The sequence below is a fragment of the Heterocephalus glaber genome, unplaced genomic scaffold (genome assembly GCF_053883595.1).
Source record: "Heterocephalus glaber isolate CG9 unplaced genomic scaffold, H.glaber_assembly_v1.0 deba00001429, whole genome shotgun sequence".
Taxonomy (NCBI): domain Eukaryota; kingdom Metazoa; phylum Chordata; class Mammalia; order Rodentia; family Bathyergidae; genus Heterocephalus; species Heterocephalus glaber.
Window position 1 is genome coordinate 32,720,121 of NW_028258294.1, and position 22,904 is coordinate 32,743,024.

A 22,904-nucleotide genomic window follows, 5' to 3' on the forward strand; every position below is an offset into this window, starting at 1 on the left:
GAATGATTTTCTCTTTAGAAAATCAAGAGCCAAGGAAAGGAGTGAAAGAGCTAGTCTATTAAAATGTGAGAGAAACAGAATAACAATGACATTTTCCAAACAGAAAATCACTTGAGACCTTGGTGTAATATATGATGTGAAGTCATCTTGATAACATCTCAATTAACTGGTCTTTACTGAACAAATACTGTGTAGCCAGCACAGCAGGTGTCACCTCTTGTCTCTGGGTCCTTCACTTCTAGCAACTACAGGCAGCCCTCAGCTTCCTGTACTCTACAGCACAGGGCTGTTTGCAGTTCACTGCAAACCTGGAAATCTCTTCCTCTGGCTACATGGGGTAAGGAAAGCTTCCCTTCCTTCCTTCCGGGCTCTGCCTAAATGTCATATTGTCATCTTAATGAACTCTTCCCTGACCATTGTACTTGAAACACCCACACCCCTTCCCTGCCTGACATTTCTCCACAGTACTGATCACCATTTGACATGCTCTTCTGCTTATCTGTCAGTCTTCTCCACTAGCGTTTCTAAGCTCCATGGAAGCAGATTTATTTTGTCCACTGTTCTGTGATGTGCGTGGCATAAAGTAGACAGCAAACATCTGTTGAACAGATGAATTACATGGTAGCTCCAATCTTCAAAGTAGTGGTCACACTGGGGAAGATTTTCTTTAGAAGGCTGAATTCTAACAGCATGATATCCAACAAGACAGAGAAATGAAGAGACTAGTGTTGTTTGAAAGCCATCATTTTAATAACTTCTTCACCTGTGCTGACTTCTCCCCTCCAAATTCCTTTGGAAAGCCAGGACTTTATATGCCCCAAACCAACTATGAAATGTTTTAACTGCCTTTCATCTTTGCCAACTTCAGAGTTCCAACCATAGAGGACAGAACACTGTGGAGGGAAGGTAAAGAGTTGATAGGAAAAAAAGTGATGACCCCATGCTCCAGGGCTCATTTCTGCGTTTCTTCCCAGACCAATTCAAAACCTCCAAAATAAGGTCAGGTAACACAACAGGCTTGCATTTGCATCACAAGCTGTTTAGAAAGTCTTCCTAGATCTATGACACCAGCCGAGTGTTCTCCCCAGCCTAGGGAAGGGGTGGGGAGGACACCCCCGCTTTATTCCAACAGTAATAAACAAGCCTGTAGAATGCCCGGCACTGGAGCAGGTTGTGAGAGCCCACCGCTACCGCTGTGGGGACAGGCCTGCCTCATAGCCCTCTGTCTTCATGTCATTGAGCCCTAGCTCCTCATTCTGGTCAAAGGTGCGCTTGTAATGCTCCACCTTCATCTCTGGATCATCTTCAGGTGCATACATGTTCTGCAAGGACAAGGGCAGAAAATGAGTGCCTGTGCCACCCTACCACTCCCCCTGCTGAAGGTAGCTGCCAACTGCTACTTTCCCAAGAACTCAATGAGTTTTGTTCTCTTGAAGAGTCTCCAATCCCCGTGGCAAGGATGATCCAGTGGAGAGCAACAGGGTGGGATACCCTGGCCTCAGACAGAATCAGGAAAGTTATCCTAAAGCATTTTATGTCTGCACTTTTCTTGAGAAAAGTGTGGTAATGGTCTTAACTGTGTAAAGAACCTAGAACAGTTTTACTTCACAAATAATAAATGCTCAATGAATGTTAAAGTTACATCAGTCACTAGACTATCCCTTCAGTCAGCTTAAGGCCTCTGGATTTTCCTATCTTAGCTTCTGGACAGGGTACATTTCTTCTCATTCCATAATCAAGATTTGCAGAATAAAAACTCCATAGCTTGACTATAGGAAGAAAGAGGCCAAGAAGTATCCTGTTTTTTCTTCTTTACACACATAAAATGCCTCCCACCTTCCCTCTTTTCTCTTTTATCCTCTGACTTGTGCCAGAAATTCGCTGATGAAGAACAGTCCACTCAGTATCAATCTTTCAGTTTCTGGGAATATGATACATGTTTGAAAAAGATCAGAAAATTGATTCCCCATGAACATTTGAGAAGGTCTACTGTACCTGCAAGTAACTGTTTCCTGCTGGATCATTCATAATAAAGTGGGCCTTCATGCCACCCTCAATGATCTATAAGTGAGAGAAAGAACACAAGTAAACTTTACATAGCTCCCAGTAGGAAGAGGCTATGACTGCCAGACAAGGGCCAACCCAACTTACCCTGCAGATTCCTCAGTTTAAGAACTTTGAAATCAGGTACCACAGAAGTGAAGTAGAAAAGATCTAATAAAAGGTCTGTTTGAAAGCTATTCAAGACGCAATTCAACATCCTCAGTTCATCCCCTACTCCAAATGGCCAACAATTGTTTTTGTTACTCAAGAAGTTCCACAGCAAACTATGGACTGGGAGACACTGGCCCAGTTGAGGGCAGAGGAGTCAAGAATAAGGAAGTTAAGTCAATGCATGCATATTGGAAATAACCCCTCTTCCCACACACAGTTCTCAGAACACTGCCAGCCACATCTTCTTCCTCAGGACAGAAAGGGAAACAGCCACTGCTGGGAATCTGACCAGCACAAGAGGAAAGCCCTAACAATTCTGGCACTTAGGCTTGTGTGGGGCTGCCTCAACAAAATGGCTAAGCTAACACCCTCTTCTTCAGTGAGCCCCATGCCAATAAGATTGACTCCCACTGGGGGTTTTTAGTCCTCTTACTTGTAAATAGACAATCAGTGATTACCAGACATCTGAACAAAGCCACTAACACTGAGGGACAGAAAATCAAATGGGTTTAAAACAAAGGCGAATAACTTAAATGGGAACTAGGGCAGGAGAACAGAGGAAAATATATTAAAACAAGCAAACAAACAAAAAAAATCCACTTCATCTTAAAACAGAATGCTATTTGAAAAAGGCATTGCAAAGGGGAAAAAGTTCTTAGAAAATAAAAATGTATTATTAAAAATGAAAAACTAAGTGAAGGGTTAGAAAATAAAGTTGAAATCTCCCATACTACAGTAAAATGCCAAGAAACCAAAACTGGTGTAAAAAAAAAATAATAATAATAAGTAAATTACAAACGACCAGATAAGTAAATCTAACATCTAAAAGACAGAACAGAGAATTTACAGAAAAGGCTATCTTCAAGAAAATAATTCAAGAAAGCTTACTAGAACTAACTCACATGAGTTTTCCAGATTGAAAGAACCCACAAGTACTTAATACAATGGTTGAAAATTGACCCATATGAAAGCACACCCTCAATTTCAAAGGACAAAGAAATCATAAAAATAGATCACAGAATAAAGATAAGGAATCAAAATGGCTTCAGACTTCTCAAAAGCCAAACTAAAAAATGGAAGACAGTAATGCTGTGTCTTCAACGTTTTCATGAAAAGTTATTTCTCTCCCACAATTCTAATTCTAGCCAACAATCAATCTATTATGAGGGTAGATTAAAGAAATTTTCAAGTAATCTCAGCACTCTGGGAAGCTGAGGGAGGAGGACCACAAGTTCAAGCCTAGCAAGATCCTGTCTTAAAATAAAAATTTTAAAAGTAGCTCAGTACAAAGCTCTGAATTAAATCTTCAGTATGAGAGAGAGAGAGGGGAGGAGGAGGAGGAGAAGGGAAGGAGGTAAGGGAAGGGGAAAGAGAAAGAAAGGAAAGGAAAAGAAAGGAAGAAAAAGAGAAAGGGAGAAATTTTCAGACACAGGTTCTACAAATTTTATTTTCCATACACTCTTTCTTAGGAAGCTCCTTGAGATGATCCAAGAAAATAAGGGAGAAAACTAAGAAAAAAGATAACATGACACACAGGAAACCAGAAAAGCCCCCAACATGATGGTTAGATGTTCAAAGTGGCAAGAAATGAGTATGCAGCCTCTTCACAGGAGCACTGAGACAAGTACCAACTGGCCAATGTATGCTCACCTGGTCCAACTTCTGGCTAAACTCCTGCAATTTCTCTGACTTGCCAGGACGGGAACTGTCACCCAGTGTGAAAGCGTTCTTGGTCACCTACAATAAATGACATGCCAATTGCTAGAATACTCTACTGGCTTTATAGCTATTGGGCTTGACCATAACCAGGTGGGGAGTGGCAGTGGCTAACCAGCTGGAGAAGCTCGGCCTTCATCTCTCCCATACTGCATACTCTCCCATACTGCCTTGCTGACCCAGGCAGCCACTCCTAAGAGGCTATGGGCTCAATCTGGCAAGGAGGCAAAACTGCCAATGTAAAACAAAATCTAGAAAAGTATTCTCAAGATATCTAATCCTAATTTAGAAAAGAAAAAGTGTATTTTCCCAAATCTAAATGCTGATAACTAAATCAATTAAGTGAAATTATTCATCAAGAAATTAAATATACAGTCATCTCTAGGCATCTCCCAAAGGTTGGTTCCAGGACGCCCTCCCAGGACCCTTCCAGGTACCAAAATCCATGGATGCTTAAGGCCCTTATATATAATGCCATATTTACACAGAATCTAGACATCCTCCTATATATTTTAAATCATCTCTAGATTACGCTTAATATCAAATATAATGTAAATGCTATGCAAATAGTTATGTTCAGTGTATGACAAGGAAATCAGTAGGTATTCAAAAGAGATACATTTTCTTTCTCTGATATTTTCAGAAACTGTGGTTGGATATGGAGAGCTGCCTGTACAGGCCAAGTCAAAACACACATATGTGTGTGTTAGGGAGTTTTAGGTGCTAGATGGCTCCTGATCTCCTATTTTATAGAGAAGTAAATGACTTATCCGTAAACAGAAAATAACTTCACTGTCTGAGAGTTGGGCCAGTTTATTTCCATAAACTTCTCTTCACAATCCAAAATAATATTTAAATCTCTCAAACCAGCTTTAAGGCAAAGAAACCTCCAGTTATTAGCACTAAAAACCTAGGACGTTTAAGGGGTTCCACCCTCCTTTCCCACACTGCATTGCTAAAAGAAGCTGTACACTATATCCAGGGGACTCACCAGCTCCCGGATGTCTTTCAGCAGCCCTTCCAGGGTAGTGAACTTGCCCCCAAGGACAGCCATTCCCAGCTCAAATTCCAGCTCTGGGATTTCCACACTACATGTTTCAGACTGTAAGAACAAAGGCCAAATTAAGATTTAAAATAGGGGTTAGAGGTGTATAGCTCAGTGGCAGAACACTTGTCAAGCATTCTAAAGACCCTGAGTATGATTTCTAGCATCACCAAGAAAAAAAAAAAGAGAAGACAGGGAGCGGGGGAGGGAGGGGAAGAGAGGGGAGGGGAGGGGAGAGGAGGGAAAGAAAATTAAATCAGGGACAAAGAAAGTCAATCAGACATTCTGGCAAATTAATATCATCAGAGCACCAATAGCAGGCTGGGGACAGCATCAGCTGTCCCAGTTTTCTCTGACTCCCCAGTTAAAGCTATAGACTCACTCCTATCCATCTGCATCACTGAAATGAAACCAACTTAATAAAGAGAAATTCTGAGTCATAGCTCCACACCATCAGGTACCCTGTCATTAGCAGTCAGAGAAAAGGGCCTGTGTAGTCACCAGAAGCCAAAAAGCTGCCAACTCATCAATCAGAAAGAGCTTTTGGGCTACCTTCTGGATCTGCAATTCCAACCACATAGTAATCCTACTCAAGGATCCTCAAAACCAGAAAACCAGGTACCACATGTCCTTGGGTGTTATTTTTAAAAGATCATTTTCCTGAGACAGATGTATGAAGACAGTCACTTTCCCAAGCTGGTTGTTACCTTCAGAAGGTCTCTGGTCATGTCTGAGGGATCTGTGATGTGGAGGGTGATCCTGGTTCCCAAGGGCTCCACTGCTCCTCCAGATTTCACCTGCACAGACAACAGTCAGGAGCAGGGGCAGAGAAAAGACCCCGAGCCTCACTTGGTGCTAGGAAGCCCAAGGACTTACAGAGGCATGGACCTCCATTCCAACCACTTATAGTTCTTTTCATCTAAACCAACAGTGGCAGCAGTGACCCAAACCACAAATATTGAGAGCTGGCAGAAACAGAATGCCCAGCCCCTCAAGCATGCCAAAACAGCCCAAAACTTAGCTCTAAATTTACCTTTTAAAAAGTCTGACTTGGGCCAGGGATTTATTCAGCTCAGTGGTTCCGCTACCTGCCTCGCAAATGCAAGGTCCCGAGTTCGATCCCCAGTACCAAAAAAAAAAGTCTGACTCTTGGGTTTGAAAGACTTTTAAGCATTTACCCTAGTTTTTTTACCCACTGTATCCAATGTTTGGATCCCCTTTGTAATATTCTGGTCCAAGATTTAATTAGCTTATGCTCAAATACATGTGAGGAAAGCCCAATTTTCAGACAACTCTATTAAATTCTTCATTATGGGGTCAAAATACAGCTCCCTGAACTCCCGTCCCTCTGAGAAGTGGGTCAAAAGGCTTCTCTCTTCCATATAACAACCTTTCACACGTCGAAAGATAACTCTGACTTTTCTTCTCTAAGGTAATTCTCAGTTCCTTCAAGGCTTCCTCACCCTTTCTAAGCCTAAGTGAAAGCCCCAGCCCACCCTACCCCACCATCCTGAAGCAGATTTAGGAAGAAGTTACAAAGGGGAAACCCTTAAGCCAGTTTTCTTTCCAAAAGATGGAGTTAACCCACCTCATTGGTCCGATGACCACAGTGCTCACAGATGGTGGCCATGATGATAACCTCCTTAAAGTGGGGGATTTCTAGAAGACGGAGTTAAGGAAATCTGCTTCCAGGACAGCATGACCACCCACTAGGGAAAAACAATGCCAAAACCCACATAAACAGATGCTGGTCCCAGGACTGCAGGAAACACATCACAAGGGATCCTAAATCTGAGAGTCCTCTAAAAGCTCTCTTCCCAGCGCACAGTAGCCCATTTCAAAATGTTTAAAGACACGGCTCAGACCATACACAAGAGCCTCGAGACCATAGCCTAGTTTTTCCTTTGAACTCAAGAGCCAAGATACATGGTCTAATCAAAGGCAACATCCTCCTTATCACAGGGAATAAAGCATTTGCTCCCTTGAAAGTATGCTCGCAGCCTAAATATAATCTCCATGCCGGAGTCAAAAGAAAAGCAACCCAACTGTTTGACAAAAGATACGTACTAGCTTCATGTTGGTCTGAGCTGGGGCATTGCATTCCGGGCAGTTTGTGTTGAACTGAAGCACCTGCGACACAATATGGGGACATAGTATGAACCCTCTCCACCAGAACACTCAGGTTAGAGACATCCAGTTAGGATGCTGGTGGTCACCTTGGTGGTGACAGAGACACTGACAAGCATCATTCTCAGCCCACAACTCCACTCCTTCCTCAACAGCAGCAAACATGACTCACTTCATTTCTGAGATCTTCTTCCAGGTTTTCTTGTGGTGCTTCTGCCTAGAAGAGCAGAGATGCAAATCACAAGTTGGCAGGTAAACCTCAGCATCCCCAATACCCCACCCTGGAATGGGAGAAAACACCTTTGCTTAATTCTATCAGGTGTGACAGAGAAACCAAAAGGCAATGCCCCAATCAAGGGAACAGGGCTCAAGACAAGACCAAAGCCACTGCCATCCTTCCTGTAAAGTTTACCCTAAGTCCTGAAATGAGCTTCAAGACAGACACAAACAGGCTGAGACAGAGTATGTAAATAAGTATGGCAACAGCAACTAAATAATGTCCCACTGACTCCAGGCAAACCAGAGTGCAAGATAATTCCAAACCATTCTTCTGGCTCTTTAGTCCACTTACTTGGAGCCCCAGCATCTCATCCTGCTGTAGGGTCCGGTTATAGCGTGTGGTCACCAGGGCATCATCTTTCTGGGGAGCATGTGGGTTTTCTACAAAGCTATTCCCTGAGGGATCATCGATGATCTAACAAATGAGTGAAAACATATTCATTTAATAAGAACTCATACACACCCCTCCACTTACCATCAGACCACAGCAGAAAAATCCCAGACAGTCTTAATATCTCTTCCCCCCTCACCAAAAGCAACTACAGTCCCTCATTACTCACCAGAGTGAAAGGGGAGGCCACTTGCTTTAGCTCCTTCAGTTTGACAATGAACTCATCAATTCTTTCAGCTATGGCTTCTTTGCTTGCCTGCCATAAGCAGAATAAAAGTCTTCGCCTTGGTTGTATACCTCATGCCCAACTCCATCGTACCCATGTCAATTCCATCAGAAGATCAACATTTGTCTTAATGAGTGGAAACCAAGTGCCTCAGACTTCACAGATACAATAAACAAGTCTGAAGAAGATGGGTGGTGCGAGGGGAGCCTCATTTTCCCACTTATTCCACCAGTTAGCCCATGCATTCGTGCTAGGTTAGGGATATAACAGTAAATAAATCAGTCTTTTACGGGGGCTCCCTAGCCAGTTAGGGAAACCGATGACTAAATATGCAATTATATTATTTCTGTAATAATAAGACCCAAACAATGGAATATCTAGGAAGCACAGATAATCCAAAAGGAATTAGAAGAACTCTTCAGAATTAATGTTACACTGACTAAGATGAGGCCTCGATATATACTGGAAGAGGGTCATGGAAAGGACAATAAGTACATCTGCAACATCCTGGCAGCTACAAGGCCATCGTATTCTTTGCAGGAAAAAAAATTGCCCAATGTTCACTCAGACAGATCCACTACAGGGAAAGTTGAACACTTTATTCAGACACCTGAGCAATAATTCCTTGAACTGTTGCAGTGAAAAAAGCCCAGCTCACCCTTCGTGTGGGCTGGTCCTGCTCCAGGCCAGAGATAGCGCGGGTGATCAATCCTTCAACAGTGGTCAGAGCTTGTGAACAAGAACAAAAGACAAATGAGTTTTAGCTCTGCTATCAAGTGGCTATATGACCCTGGGCAATTCACCTGACTCTAGGCCCTGATGTTTTCATTTGTAATAGGAGCCCAGGCACAGGATTCTATTCAACTCTGATAACAGTGATGCTAAAATTCTAAAATTCTCTATATCTCAAGTTGTTACCTAAGCTTTCTGCTCATGTTAAGCCAGTGAAAAGCTCTATGAGTATTTGGTCAAGCCCATATACAAGCCACTGGACCTGGCACTGGGGGTTTTGCAAGAAAATGGGTAAGATTCCAGCTATGTGAGAACAGCCAAAATAGTCTGATCTTAAACTTACCTCCCTTCTGGCTGAAAGCTGGAATTTCAAAGTCCAGCTCAGGGATCCTTGTGGTGGCAGAATCAGTCTTCACCACTTCTCTGTTCATGTCCTGGGCAAAAAGGAAAACTTTGGCCCAAAGAAAGCAGTACAGCGTCTCCTCAGGAGATAACCAGACAGCCTCCCTTCATCACACCTCAACTCCGCTATTTCTCTCTCTCCGCTTTGGTGCATCCAGACAACTCTTTCAAAATAGTTCAGGTGGTATACTGCCCAAATGGTGAAAAGACTGTCCACAGTAACTCCCATTCCACACCCTCTGGCAAAATTCACAAAGCACTTTCACAAATCTTCTCTCACTTGAGCAGATGACTCTTTGAAAACACCATTTTACAAAGAAGGAAACTAAGGCTTAGCTACGTGGGGATTTATTCGGAGTCCGACAGTCTGGACCACAGAGAGCTCTGACTCCAGTCCTCAAGCTCTCTCATGGACACTGAGGCACCTGCTCTGGGCTCTTCTTACCTCCAGGCCTCTGATGGTCAAAGTGTAGCACACTCCTTGGTCCTGGATCCTGCCTGCTGATTGGATCTCCGTGTTGTTCCAGCCACAGTGCTCACAGGAAAAGGAGCTCACTATTATTTCTCTGAAGAAGGGGATCTTGGTGAGCAGGAGGCGCGTCATGCCCTGGGGAAGCAAAAAAACAGGGAAGGAGAACAATCAATGAAACTCCCGTTCCCTGTCCTAGTCCCAGAGGACCTTCTGGGTCTTCCAGGGCGCACCTGGCTGGGTGGCCGACCCCCAGCGGCTTGCTGCCTAAGCCTTCCCTCCCCGCCGCCCGCGGCCGCGACCCAGCCTCACATTGCAGTAACAGTTCATGCACAGCGACTCGATCTCGGTGGGCTGCTGCTCCTCGTCCTCGGCGCTGATGGGTCGGAACAAGTGCCCTGTGGCTGGCGGCTGGCCTGGGGCGGGTGAGGGGGTGGTGGTAGGCCCCAGGGGCCCGGACGCTACAGCCCCACTGGCCGACATCGCCCAACGCGCGTAGCTCAGCCTTCTGCTTCCGGCTTCCGTTGCTCTTGAGGCCCCGCCCCTTCCGCTGCTCTCGAGGCCCTATTTCCGCCAGCTGCTGCTCCCGCCCCTTCTTTAAAAGTCGCAGCCTCTGGACGCTCCCTGAAGAGTATCTGACATGGCCTTCCGGTTCCCGGGATTTGCATAACCAGCCGGATCCCTCTCAACTGAGCTGCCATTTCCTGGAGGACATACACTCAGATACTGAGCAGTTTTTTGCTGCCCGCACAGGTCCCAAGTTGGCCCATAAATCTGTCTACAAGAGCCGTGACAGGAAGGGGACTGACGTGTCTCTGGGAATCCCAAGAAGGTGCCTCCGAACTAGGCTTCCTTCGCCCATTGTAGTGCTAGGCTCTGCTTGGGACACCTCTGTTGGGCTATAGGTGCCCCTGTCCAGGTTGCTCAGCCTCTCCCCCGCCTCCTCTTGTCTCTCCCATTCAGTTCCCTATTTCTGTCTTATAAGCAACTCCCCAAATTCTAGGGTCAAATGCACAGGCCTTATTTTTTTTACTCTTGCTTTCATTCCTATCCCATCCGACTTCAGCTGACTCACCTGTCCCTGTTTCTAACTAACAACAGAAACACTTCTTTGGTAAACTTTTCTTTCTCACTCTTCCTTCCCCTATCCTGGAGCCACAATTCAGTCCATCTAGGGTGTCAGGGATGACCAGTCTTCAGGCATGAGGAGACCAGATTCATTTGTCTGTTCTAGGAGGAATAGGGGAAGCCCAGAGAAGCCCATGCAGACCAGTTTCCCCCCAAGTTGGGGGAAAGGGTACTGGACAGGGTAGTCCAGAGGGAAAGGGGTGTGCTTACTTTTTCCTCTTTCTCATACTCATCACCAATTTCAGTTTCCAGGTGATTTTTGATGCCCCTTGAGTGAGTGTGTGCAGGAGGGGAAATAAGCGTTTGTGGGTCTCAAGAAAAGGCTAATCAGAGTCTGGAACAGCAGGAACAAATGAGACAGGCCACCCCACGGGACCACAGCCTATGTCCCATGCACACCATCTTGTGGTCCCTAAGCTGCTGAATAATATGGATGCAGATGAAGAGTCACCCAGCACCCAGTCCCAGCACCCTCAGTCCCCCCCACACATACACCGCATGTGACAGACAGCTGTTGTCTAGCCAGGATGCTAAAGCAGAGTCCAGCAGAGCCAGGCCCCTCTGACAGAGTGGGTCAATGAGAAAGAGCAGCAAGGGATTGGACTGGGAGGTGGGTGTGCTTTAGGGTCAGTGGGGAGGCCCCTGTTCTCAGACGAGTAAGAGTCACACCAGGCAAAGAAGCTTCCATCGTAAGCATCTGTTTCATTTGAGCAGAAGTCTAGGCTTCAGTTTGGGAATCAGGAAGGAAGGGCTGGAGATGGGGAGGGCACACATTATGCTCCCTAGACAATTTAAGAAGCCCCCAGAGTTTGGAGGGCTTGGTCCCTTGCTTAGATGCAGAGCTATATAAGGAAACATGGACCCTGCCCTAGCCCATCACTGTCCCCACCATTCACACACACCAGCATCACAGCTAGCAGGGATATACACACATCATCACATTCTCTCCCCATGTATTTTCCTCCTTGATCTCTTCTATTGGCCCAACAGAAGCTGTCCTGGCAGCCCTGGGGAAACAAGGGCTCCTCTCTGTGGACCAGCCGTAGCAGTGACCATCAGGCATCCAGAAGTGACAGGAACCACACTTTGGGATGCAGTGGCACAGGCTCCCAGTGCCATCTCCCACACAGGCTTTCGGACATAGAATCTCTCTCCCTCCCTACTCCCTCCACCTCTGAACACTAAAATTCATGAAAGAATGCCCCAATGAGTACGGAAAGCTGGGTTTGCAAAACCTAGTGAGTGTAATGCATCTGGATGAGGACATTGAGGAGGATGGATATTCCAGGGACAGCAGCCCCCCTGGTGGCCTCACCTACCCTGTGCAGGACCCTCCGCCCTCACCCAGCAGACCACGCAGAGGCTCAGATCTTGGGCCCCCCAGACCGGGAGCTAGAGAGTGAACCTGGGCAAGTTGACCCTCAGGGTTCTCCTAGATCACTATGGCTCTGGTCATGAAGGCTGTAGGTGATGTCTTCCCACAGGTCGTCCAGACGGGCCTGCAGCTTGCTCAGGGCCTTGCCGCCATCCACTTCTGGGAACGCAGGGGCGAAGGCACTGTGGCCGGGTGGGGTTGGCGCCAGCTGCTGCTGGATCTCCTCAGTCTCCTGGTCAATGGCTTGTGTGAAGAGAGAGATTTGCTCAAAGGTGTCGTGGCGAAAAGCCTGGAGTCGCTGGCGTACCTCCTCAGAGAGCATGTGGGGGCCCAGGCTGGCCCCCTCCTCGGCCCAGTCTGCGCTAGTGTGTACAAAGGCACTGAGCCCTTTGCCTAGCTGGTCCAGGTTCTGCTGAATGCCCGCATGCAGGGCCTTGGCCTTGAGCGTGAGCTTGTGCGAGAGCGCCTGCACGCAGCGGCTGAGCCGGGCTGGGCTGGCAGCAGCATGTGGAGTCACGCTGCGGTGCAGTTCCTGCATGTGGCGCCCGATGCCACGCACCAGGCGCTCAGCATAGGGGTGGAAGAGCTCTTTGATGCGGCTAGGCATGTCTTGCAGCAGGCCCAGTGCCTCATCCAAGCCGCCCAGCACCTGGGCCTTTGTACCTTCCCCTACCACACGCAACTGCTCCTGCAGCTCCTGTACACGCAGGGCCACCTGCTCCATTAGCTCTACTGTGTAGGGTTTCAGCTGCCGTCGCAGATCCTCTAAGTTCCAGCCCACCAGTTCGTGTACCTCCGCCATGTAGGGCTGCAGGCGAGTCCTCACCTGCTCCAGCTCCTCCTGCAGCTGCTGCCTCATGCCCTCCTGGTCCTGGGCCCGCAGAGGGGGCTCCTTCCCCGGCCCACTCAGGGGGCCCAGCTTCTCCAGGAATTTGTTCATATTGCTGAGATCTTGCTCAAGGCTGTCTTTCAGCCTCCTGGGGAAGAGGACAGACCATCAGACTGTTAGCCTCATCATCGAGGGAAACCAAGGATGTGGGGCAGTGGCTCCCAGACCCAGGCTCTCTAGTCCTCACCCTGAAGACAGCAGCAACACTATGCACAGAAGCACAAACACATTGCAGGTGCAAGCACAGAGCTAGGGAGTGTTTAGTGCTAAGGCCCAGGGGGCAAGGACACATCATCAGCTAGCTATAGGGAGGGCAGGTGGAGGGGTCAGGAACAGCACATCATCCCATGCCCCAGCTGTCTCCTCTCCTTCACCGGAATCCCTTACCCTAGCTACTCACACATGGTCCTGGGCCTGCTTCTGCTGTTGGACCTGCTCCATCACACCTTTGTCCCAACTGCTCTGGCTGAAGTAGTCCCAGAAGCCTTTCCGTGTGTGGGTAACTGAAAACGCTGTGGAGAAGATGAGGTGGTTAGGCCTGCTCAGTCCAGTCTCCACCCACATGCTTACATTGAAGTCAGGTTGTGGACTCACCTGAGAGCAGGACCAGAACCCAGGTAAGGACTGCAGCCATGCTTGCAGTATGGACTCTGGGAAGGAAGTTGAATGGAGCCCAGGTTAGGATAAAGAAGCAAAGGAACCAAAAACTTGTTCTAGGAGCAATTTGCTCCAAATCCTGTTAACCCTTCCCTGAGGTGAAGAGAGCAGAGAACTGTTGGGACTCAGAGAATGACCTTGGTGGATCAACATAGGTTGGGAAGGAAAAAGTGTCTTCCTCAAGCAGGAGAGGGGGGCTCCTTTTTCTTATCTCTGTCACATAGTAGAGAGAATGGAGCGTCAACTGTCTTCCAATGGTTCCCCCACCACTATGCTCCCCAGAACCTAGAAACCAGGCACCAGGATCAGCTCCCTATCTCCCTCACCTGTCTTCCTGCCTCCCATTTCATGGCCAGGAAAACTGAGGCATAACCAATGGGGGAAAAGCAACTCTGCCAAAGTGCTCAAGAGGATGCCTTAGATCCCGCCCCCAGCTCTCCCGAGGCCCCCAGCGGTCCCCTTCTATCCTCACTGTCAGCCCTGGTGCTTACCTGCTCAGTTCTGGGTGCAGAAAGCAGATATTCTGCTTTATACTCCAGGGGCCCGGGCCTCTGGCAACAATTACTTTAAGCAAATACCACGTGGCGGTTCAAAGAAGGATGACCTCAGTTGCCTCCCAGAACTTACCTCCTGCCCTCTCCTTGGCACCCAGAGGGTTAATGAGTTCCCTGGTATCAAGGGGCTATGCTAGTAGAGAAATGTTTCCTGAAACCCTTACTAGGAGTGGGGCTAAACTCACCCAGTGGGGACCCAAAACCTCCTACTGACTTGCTCCCTGGCCCACCAACAGACACAAGCCTGTTTGCTTGCAGGGGCCCTGCTCTTACTCAACTCCCCAGAGCACTCTGCCTCAGCCAGCCAGCTGCCAGGCAGAGCCTAGACACCCCTTGACAGCTCCACCACAGGGTACTCAGGCAGCCTAGGAAGAGCCAGCAGCTGTGGAGTTAAAGACTCCCCCATCTCCCGATTTATGAAATACTCTTGGATCAAGCAGGGCAAGCCAGGCTGGGTGAAGAGATGGTAAGCAAGGTCTGGGCTGGGACTGTGGGCCCAAGGGATTGGAGCAAAAGGACTCTCCTCACAGAGAAAGGCTGAACTCCACCTCAGGGACTCTGAGGAGGGAAGCCCAAAGGCCCAGCTCTCGCTCTGATGACAGGCTCCCTCCATATACTCACATACTCATTCCTAAGCTCCTTCTCCTTGCTCCTAAAGGTACCTGGAATGGATCCCCTCCGCTCCATTTCCACCACCACCATAGCCCAAGTTGTCTCTCTTGCTTTCACTCAGAACCTCCAATGGATCTTCTGCCAGTTCTGCCATTCAATCCATCCTCTGCTATGGCTCATCCCAACTTCACTTCCAGTCTCCTCCTGCCAGACAAAACCTTGGTGTTCCTCAAGTACACCACCTCTTTCAGGACCCTGTGCTTTTATACATGCTACTCCTTCTCCCTGAAATAGCTATCTCCTCATGGGGATGCATTCATTTCTTTCAGATTTAGTTTGTATTAGGATTAGGCTCAGCTGCAAGAGACAAAAAGGGGGTGGGGATAGCTGAAAATAAAATCCTCTCTCTCTCTCTCTCTCTCTCTCTCTCTCTCTCTCTCTCTCTCTCTCTCTTTCTCTCTTACATAAATGTAAGCCCCTGAGGGCTGCTTGTCTTACTGTACTATCATCCTAAACAAAAGGCTCATGTCCAGGTTCAAGCTGCTCTAACTCCAGCCATCAGATTCACCTCTCAGCCAGCAAGAAGGGGAAATAGGGAAAGGACATACTCCCTCCCACTGAACATATACCCCAGATATTGCTCTTACCACTTCTACTGACATTCCATTGGCTAGAACTCAGTCACATGGCTGTACTTAGCTGCAAAAGAGTTTGGGAAATGTAGTCTTTATTCTGGGTGGCTGTGTGCTCAGTTGAAAGGGAGTTCTATTGTTCTGGAAGAAGAGAAGAATGAATGTATTGGGGAGGGGGTGGAGAATAGTAGTCCCTGCTGCACAGCTCCAAGATCATTGTTTGTTGGTTGGTTTGTTTTAGCTGTACTGGGGGAAAACTTCACACTGAGCTATGTCCACAGCTTCCCCCACTTTTTTTGAGGCAGAGTCTCAATAAGTTGCTAAGTTGTGCAGTATGGGCACAAACTTGTGATCCTCCTCCCTCAGCCTCCCAGAGTGCTGGGATTACAGGTGTGCACTGCAACACCTAGCTTCCAAGATCACTCTGAGTGCCTCTTCTGTCTTGATCCTTTCCCTGCTTTGGTGACAGACTGATTCCACATTAATCACATAACACTTTGCATATTACTGCATTGCAGCACTTAATCGCATAGTAAAATAATTTGTTGATGCGTTTGAGAGTTGTTTGAATGCAGAGAATTTGTCAAATCATCTTTATGTTCCCCACTTTTGCAGAAAGTTGAGAAGTGAGATTCATTCATTCAATTGATTAAGGAACTGAGGTTTGAGTAGGTTAAGTGACTTGCCATGATCACACAGAGGAGGTGCAGGCAGAACTGAACCCCCTGTGTTTGGCTCTGGCAACTCTGGACAGCAGGAGATGAGGCTAGAGGATAAGCTGACCATGCCCAAGTCATGAAGGACCTTGTGTGAGCAGTCATTCAAGACTGGCTACACAGGGGCAGGGAGACTGCTCTGAGGTGTCTCATTAATCCCTCCTACTGAGAAATGGTGAAGCCCTGAAGAATGGAAGAAGATAGGAGAAAGAAAACAAGAGCCATTAAAATTGAGATTTGGTTATTATTTTTACCCATAAGCTGGTGTGATTTCATACTCAAAGGTGCTCTGCTGGAGGCATTATGGCAGTTGGACACAGATGTCAAGAACTGAGGAGAGAAATATAGGCTGTACACTGAGTCTGGGAGTCACCGAGCAACATTGGCAGTGGGAGACATAAGAGTGGAGATCACCCAGGGACAGCGTATGCAAAAAAGGAAAGAAGTGAGGTCAGAAAACACTAGAATTTGGGCCGGGGACTTAGCTCAGTGGTTCCAATACCTGCCTCGAAAGCGCAAGGTCCCAAGTTTGATCCCCAGTACCAAAAAAGAAAAGAAAAGAAAAGACTAGAATTTAAGGAAAACTTTGACAGAAAAAATTAAGATCTCTAAAGATCCAGATATTTTCCTGTATTTCCTAGACTCCTTTATGATTAGGTTGGAGCCGTGAGATTAGTTCTGGAAAGTGGGCTGTGAGCAAAAATAAGTGAGTCATTTCTGATGGAAAGCAATAAAGACTAGATCTGAGCTGGGTACAGTAGTAGTCTCAGCACTTGGGAAGCTGAGTAGGAGGATCACTTGGGCCCAGGAGTTCAAGACGAGCCTGGGCAACATAGCAAGACCCTGTCTCAAAAAAACAAAACAATAAAAGAATATACATGAGCTCTCCATATTTTTCTTTCCAAAGAATGGAAGCAAAGCACTACAGGATGGCATTATTGAAAGATGATAGGATATGTAGTCCGAGTTAGTGCTTGGAGGAGGACTTCCCAGTAACCTGCATCAGACTTTGCATGAGCAAGAAATGAACTTCCATTGTGTTTTGCTACTAAAATTTGGAGATTTATTTGCTATTGCTGTGCTATGGTATGTATCTAGAATGTCCCCCAAAACTCTTATGTGTTCAGAGGTGGGACTTTTGAAAGGTGATTGGATCATGGGGCACCATACTCTGGATTAATCCACTGATGAGTTTATAGCTAAATTTAGCCCCACTCCGAAAAGGTGAGTCACTGGGGGTATGACCTGGAAGGGTGTATATCCTTCCCTAGCTTCTCCCTTCTCTCTCTACTTCCTGGCTGCCATGATGTGAGCAGCTTTCCTCCACTAAGCTCTTCTACTATGCAGTTTCTGCCTTGGAGCTGGCTGACCATGCATGGACTGAGACTTCTGAAAGTGTGAGCCAAAATAAACCTCTTCTTTAATATGCAGGTGTCAGCCATTGTGTCTTGGTGACAGGCAAGTGACTAAGACATGCGATACAGCCGAACTTATCCTTGCTAATATTAAGAGAGCCTAGAAGAGGGGCAGTCAGAAAAGTGGAAGTACAATCAGAAGAGAGAAGAGTCACAGAAAGCAAGAGTAGTAATTAAGATATAAATTTGGCTCTGAGAGGGTCCCAAAATAATAGTGGATTAGAAAGTACATGTTAGAAATTTATTTCTCGCCCACTTTAAAGTCCCACTCAAAGCTAGTGTGGCAGCACTGCTCTACAAAGCTTCCAGGGCTCCAAATTCCTTCTGTCGGAAGCTCCACTGCCCCTGTATGTTGCTCTTGCCCACATGATCCAGTACAGCTCACTACTGGGTCCCCATCCAGCCACTCATTGGGGAGTGTACTTTCTTTTAAGAGAAAAATTTTGACTTCACTCATCCAGTTGGTCAGCTAGTCACACTAGCTGTAAGAGAGTCTGGGAAACTTCATTTTGAATGACATGAGCCCAGGGCCCAACTAAAAATCAAGGATCCTATCCCCATACCTTGCTGGTGGAAATATAAAGTGGCAATGTTACTTTGAAAACCAGTTTGGCAATTCTCTAATGGTTAAATGTGGAGTTAGCCCAAGACCCAGCAATTCTACTCCTAGGTATAAATCCGAAAGAAACAAAAATATACATCTACACAAAAATTTGTACATGAATCTTCATGGCAACATGAATGATAATGGTCCAAGTGGAAACAAAATGCAGCATATCAATATAAGGGAATATTTTTTGACAACAAAAAGGAACAAAGTGCTCTAGAACATTCTACAACATGGATGAACCTTGAAAACACTATTCTGTCCATCTCTAGAATTTTTTCATCTTATCAGAAACTCTGTACCCACTAAATAATAACATCCCACTTCTCACACCCTGTGGTCCCTGGAAACTACACAATTATACTTTATGACAATAAAAATTTGACCATTCCATGTAGTTCATATAAGTGAAATTACAGCATTTCTCCTTTTGTGACTTTTTCAACTTACCATAATGACTTCAAGCCTCCTCCATGTTGTCACATGTATCAGAAATTGCTTCTTTTTTAATGCTGAATAATAATATTCCATTGTATGTATTGTTATGGTTGGGATCCACAATGTCTCCCCCAAAAGGCTTGCTGTGTTGAAGGCTTGGTTGCTGATGGGCTTTTGGGAAGTGACTGGATAATGAGAGCTTTAACTTTATCAATGGATGAATCCATTGATGAGATTGTAATTTAATAGCATTATTGGAAGATAATGGATGCTTCAGAGGTGGGCCTAGTTGGAGAAAGTAGGACACTAGGGGAATGCCCTTGCAGGATATATCCTTTCTCAGGCTCTTCCTTACCCTGTCTGCTTCCTGGCTGCCATGAGGGGAGCAGCTTTCCTCTGGCATGTCCTTCCATCATGATTTTTCTGCCTTGGAACCAGCCAAGCATGGACCTCTGAAACTGTCAGCCAAAATAAACCTTTCCTCTTCTAAGTTGTTTTCCTCAGGTATTTCGTCACAGTGATGAGGAGCTGACTAACATAGGTATATACCACATTTTGTTCATCTGTTGATGGATCTTTGGGTTGCGTCCACCTTTCAGCAATTGTGAATAATGCTGCTATCAACATGAGTATACAAGTATCTGTTGCATTTCCCATTTTCTATTCATTTTAGTGTAAACCAAGAAGTGGAATTGCTAGATCATGTGGTAGTTCTATTTTTAATTTTTCAAGGACTCACACTGCTGCTTACCATAGGGGCTGCACCATTTTACATTCTCACCAGAAGTCTTTCTTAGGATGCAGAGGATGAACTTGGAACTACATTCCTCAAAATCTCCTTCTCTCTGTGGGCCCACATTAGAGTCAGCCCATGTGAGAAGAGGAGAGGCCATTATTTTTCACTGCAGTTGCTGACAGAAGCTTATGCAGACATGGGGCTTAAAGCAGCTTCTGTATGGCCTTCCTTCCCTTCTCTGCTTCACATGCATTGGCATTGCAGACTGGGATAATTAGAGGAGCTTCCCACTTGTAGCCACTTAGAGGCAAGCTTTTGAGAAGCAGTCCTTCAGTACTTAAAGCCACAGGGGTCATTTTCTCCATCTCTTCCAATAGTTTTATAAAAATTTAATTTTCTACATTAAAGCTTTTTTTTTTTTTTTACATGGAGTGGCTTCTGTTTTTCTGACTGAACCCACATTAATGCAATGAGTAAATGCAAGACATAGTCATCCTTGCTTATTTCATGGCATCTTACAGTTTTAGTATTTAACAGGCTTGAGCTTGTGGAGCTATGTGTGTGTTATATGCATGTATAAAATTAGTTTTTACAAGTAAAAATTGATTAAGTATTGGCAATTTCATGTGCTTCTACTTAACAAAATATATTTATGTGCAGTTTAATCTGTCTGCCTAATTTGCTTTCATATTCCTAGTGCCTAGACCATACTTATAACATGATAGGAGAGCTATATATAATAGAAATGTTATATATTATAAAAAATATACAAACAAATATATGATGTGGTTGAAATATATGATGAGGGCCAGGGATTTAGCTCAGTGGTGTTGCACCTGCCTTGCAAGCTCAAGGTACTGAGTTCGATCCCCGGTACTGCAAAAAAAAAAAAAGAAAGAAAGAAATGTATGGTGAATGCTTAAATTTTAAGCATTTATTGTAGTAAAAATACATAGCTATTAATCCCCTTCAAAATACTACCCCTTGCTTTAAACACATTTACCTCATCATTTTTGCCACTTTCTGAAGCTGTTCTCTTCTATGACTTTCTTTAGTTGCATTGTTGTGGCTGATTTGATGTCCTGAATTGATTAAAAAATGTTCACTTTTCATGGTTTGTATGATTTTTGAGAAGAGTTACGAGTTGCACAGAGCCACATCCAGTGACTAATGTAGAGAAGGACACACCCCAATGTCTTTATGAGCCTATCTTTCCATTGTATGGCACTTGGCAGCAACATTTACTGTATTTTTAATCACAACTCAGAAAGGCACTCACAAAAAGAACTTTCAGAATTGTTTCATAAAGTGGCAAAAATAATAAGTGTGTTCAAAGCAAGGGGGTAGTATTTGATGGGGGATTAATGGCAATGTGTCTTTTACTGTAAAACACTCTTAGTTTATTCATCTTTCATGTTGATCATATCTCATTCATAGAACTATATAGAGAAAGTGATGCATATAGAGAACTATTTATATAAAGAATATAGTTCCATATAGAAAGACATAGATATAGATATGGATATAGATAAAGGGACCACTCTGAAAGAGGTGTTAGAAACCATTGGGAATTAATATATTAGACCAAAATGACAGGAAAAGATAGATGAGGTGGTGCACACCTGTAATCCCAGCACTCTGGGAGGCTGAGTGAGGCAAGTTTGAGCCCAGCCTGAGAAATGTAGGGACTTAGCAAGATACTGTCTCAAAATAAAAGTAAACAAGAGCTGGGGATATAGTTCAGTGTGAAAGCCTTGGGTTCAATACCCAGTAGTGCAAGAAAAAGAAAAGTAATTTGAAAAATGGGAAAGAAGAGATCAAAGTTAAAGCATTCTAACATTTTTGCATTATCTCTCAGGAAGAAGGGAATATTGATTACCTTTAGGCTTGTTAGGTAAGGTGAAAATATTAAAAATTTAAGAGTAACCCATTAAAAGAATAGAGAGAATGGATAACTTTCAAACTAGTATATGGGGAAAAGAGACTAAAGAGCATCGATTGAATTTACTTCTAGAAGAGATTGATTGTATGCATTAGCCTCTGCTGTTAACTGAAATCTCAATAAAATGCATTCAAGTGCACTTTTTAAAAAAATGCATAACCCCACAAGGAGAATAGAAAAGGAGACAAAAGTAACAACATTTTGGAAGCTGAAAACTTCCAGATGGTCCAATGATAATAACTGGACAACTGAAAAGATAAATTTTGAATCAGCAAAGGAGAAAGCCAAGCATCCCCTGACTGACTTGCACACCCAAATGCCCCAAAGTTCAGCAACAGCAGCAACAAATTCTACTCAAAGCATGAGTGACATTGGAACTAAAAATGGGGTGATTGGTTGCGAGTGTGTTTAAGAAGTTGCTGTCCTCTTTGCTCAACATTCCTATCCCTCTCATTCAATTTCCCTTAGCAGAATACAGGTGACTATTTCTCTTTGTTTCTAGTTTAATTTATTTAGCCTTCTAGCAATTCTTTATCCAAAAATAAGTAAATACATCATATATTTCCTTTCCTTGTATATACAAAAGATCACATAGTATATATGATTTCTACATTTTCATTCTAAATTTTTTGTCCTGGGGATTAAACTGAGGACCATTGCACTGAGCAACATCTGCAGAAATTTTTTTTTTTTTGAGACAGGTTCTCATTAAATCATTAAGTTGCCCAGACTAGGCTCAAACTTGTGATTCTCCTGTTTAGCTTTCCAGAGTGTTGGGATTAAGGCATGTGCCACCACATTCAACTACATTTTATTTTTCTTTTCATTTAAAACAATATTTTGGTGATCACTCTATATCTGTTGAGAGAAATTTATAACTACATGATATTCAGTTGTGTGAATACAGAATAGTTTATTCAGCCATTCTTTTTAGTGGTGGACATTGGGTTGTTTTCAGTCATTTGCTATATATATGGATTAGTCAGCTTTTTGTTACTGTGACAAAATACCCAAGAGAATCAACTTTAAAGGAAGAAAGGCTTATTTTGGCTTATAGTTGCAGAGATTTCAGGCCATAGTCACTTGGCTCTGTTGCTTTGGGCCAGTAGCAGAACAGTATATCATGGCAGGAGCTCATGGAAGAGGAAGTCTATCTACATGTCGGCAACCAAGAAGCAAAGGAGAAAGAGGCTAGGATCCCCATATCCCCTTCTAGATCACGCCACCAGTGACTGAATTTCCTTCAACAAGGCTCCACCTCCAAAAGATTCCACCACCTCCCAGCAGCACCACGGGATGGGGACCAAGCCTTTTGCACATGGCCTTAGGGGGGTATTTCTGATGCCAAATAAAACAGCAAACATGTTTTGAAATTCAAAAGTATGGGAGCAGATATAAAGCACCTCAAAGCAAGAAATGTAGGAAGAAACCTAAAACATGAAGTTGGAAAATAGGAGTGAAAATTTTTAAAGTTAGAAGAAAAAAAGAGTCTAGTCAGTCTGACATTCAGATAATGATAGAAGGGGAGCGACTCATTATTTTCTTGGAATTGAAGGAAATGTGTTTCTAGATGGAAAGGGCACAAGAAGTACTTCAGTGCCT

General features: G+C 44.8%; 2 protein-coding genes across 2 annotated transcripts; both read right to left on the bottom strand.

Annotated features, from left to right (window-relative positions):
* Nucleotides 1-728: 728 nt before the first annotated feature.
* Zpr1 (ZPR1 zinc finger) lies at nucleotides 729-10,229 on the bottom strand. The gene is made up of 14 exons (XM_004856639.4): nucleotides 9,914-10,229; nucleotides 9,578-9,739; nucleotides 9,074-9,164; nucleotides 8,657-8,727; nucleotides 7,942-8,028; nucleotides 7,674-7,796; nucleotides 7,275-7,319; nucleotides 7,039-7,105; nucleotides 6,564-6,634; nucleotides 5,683-5,772; nucleotides 4,922-5,032; nucleotides 3,865-3,951; nucleotides 1,996-2,061; nucleotides 729-1,322 (listed from the first exon to the last, which is right to left on the bottom strand). The coding sequence occupies exons 1-14, from the start codon at nucleotides 10,082-10,084 to the stop codon at nucleotides 1,188-1,190; spliced, it is 1,377 nt and encodes a 458-aa protein (XP_004856696.2). The 5' UTR covers nucleotides 10,085-10,229; the 3' UTR covers nucleotides 729-1,187.
* Nucleotides 10,230-11,934: 1,705 nt separating this feature from the next.
* Apoa5 (apolipoprotein A5) lies at nucleotides 11,935-14,212 on the bottom strand. Its single transcript, XM_004856638.4, has 4 exons — nucleotides 14,142-14,212; nucleotides 13,588-13,643; nucleotides 13,394-13,505; nucleotides 11,935-13,081 (listed from the first exon to the last, which is right to left on the bottom strand). The coding sequence occupies exons 2-4, from the start codon at nucleotides 13,625-13,627 to the stop codon at nucleotides 12,151-12,153; spliced, it is 1,083 nt and encodes a 360-aa protein (XP_004856695.2). The 5' UTR covers nucleotides 13,628-13,643; nucleotides 14,142-14,212; the 3' UTR covers nucleotides 11,935-12,150.
* Between the last annotated feature and the right edge of the window lie 8,692 nt (nucleotides 14,213-22,904).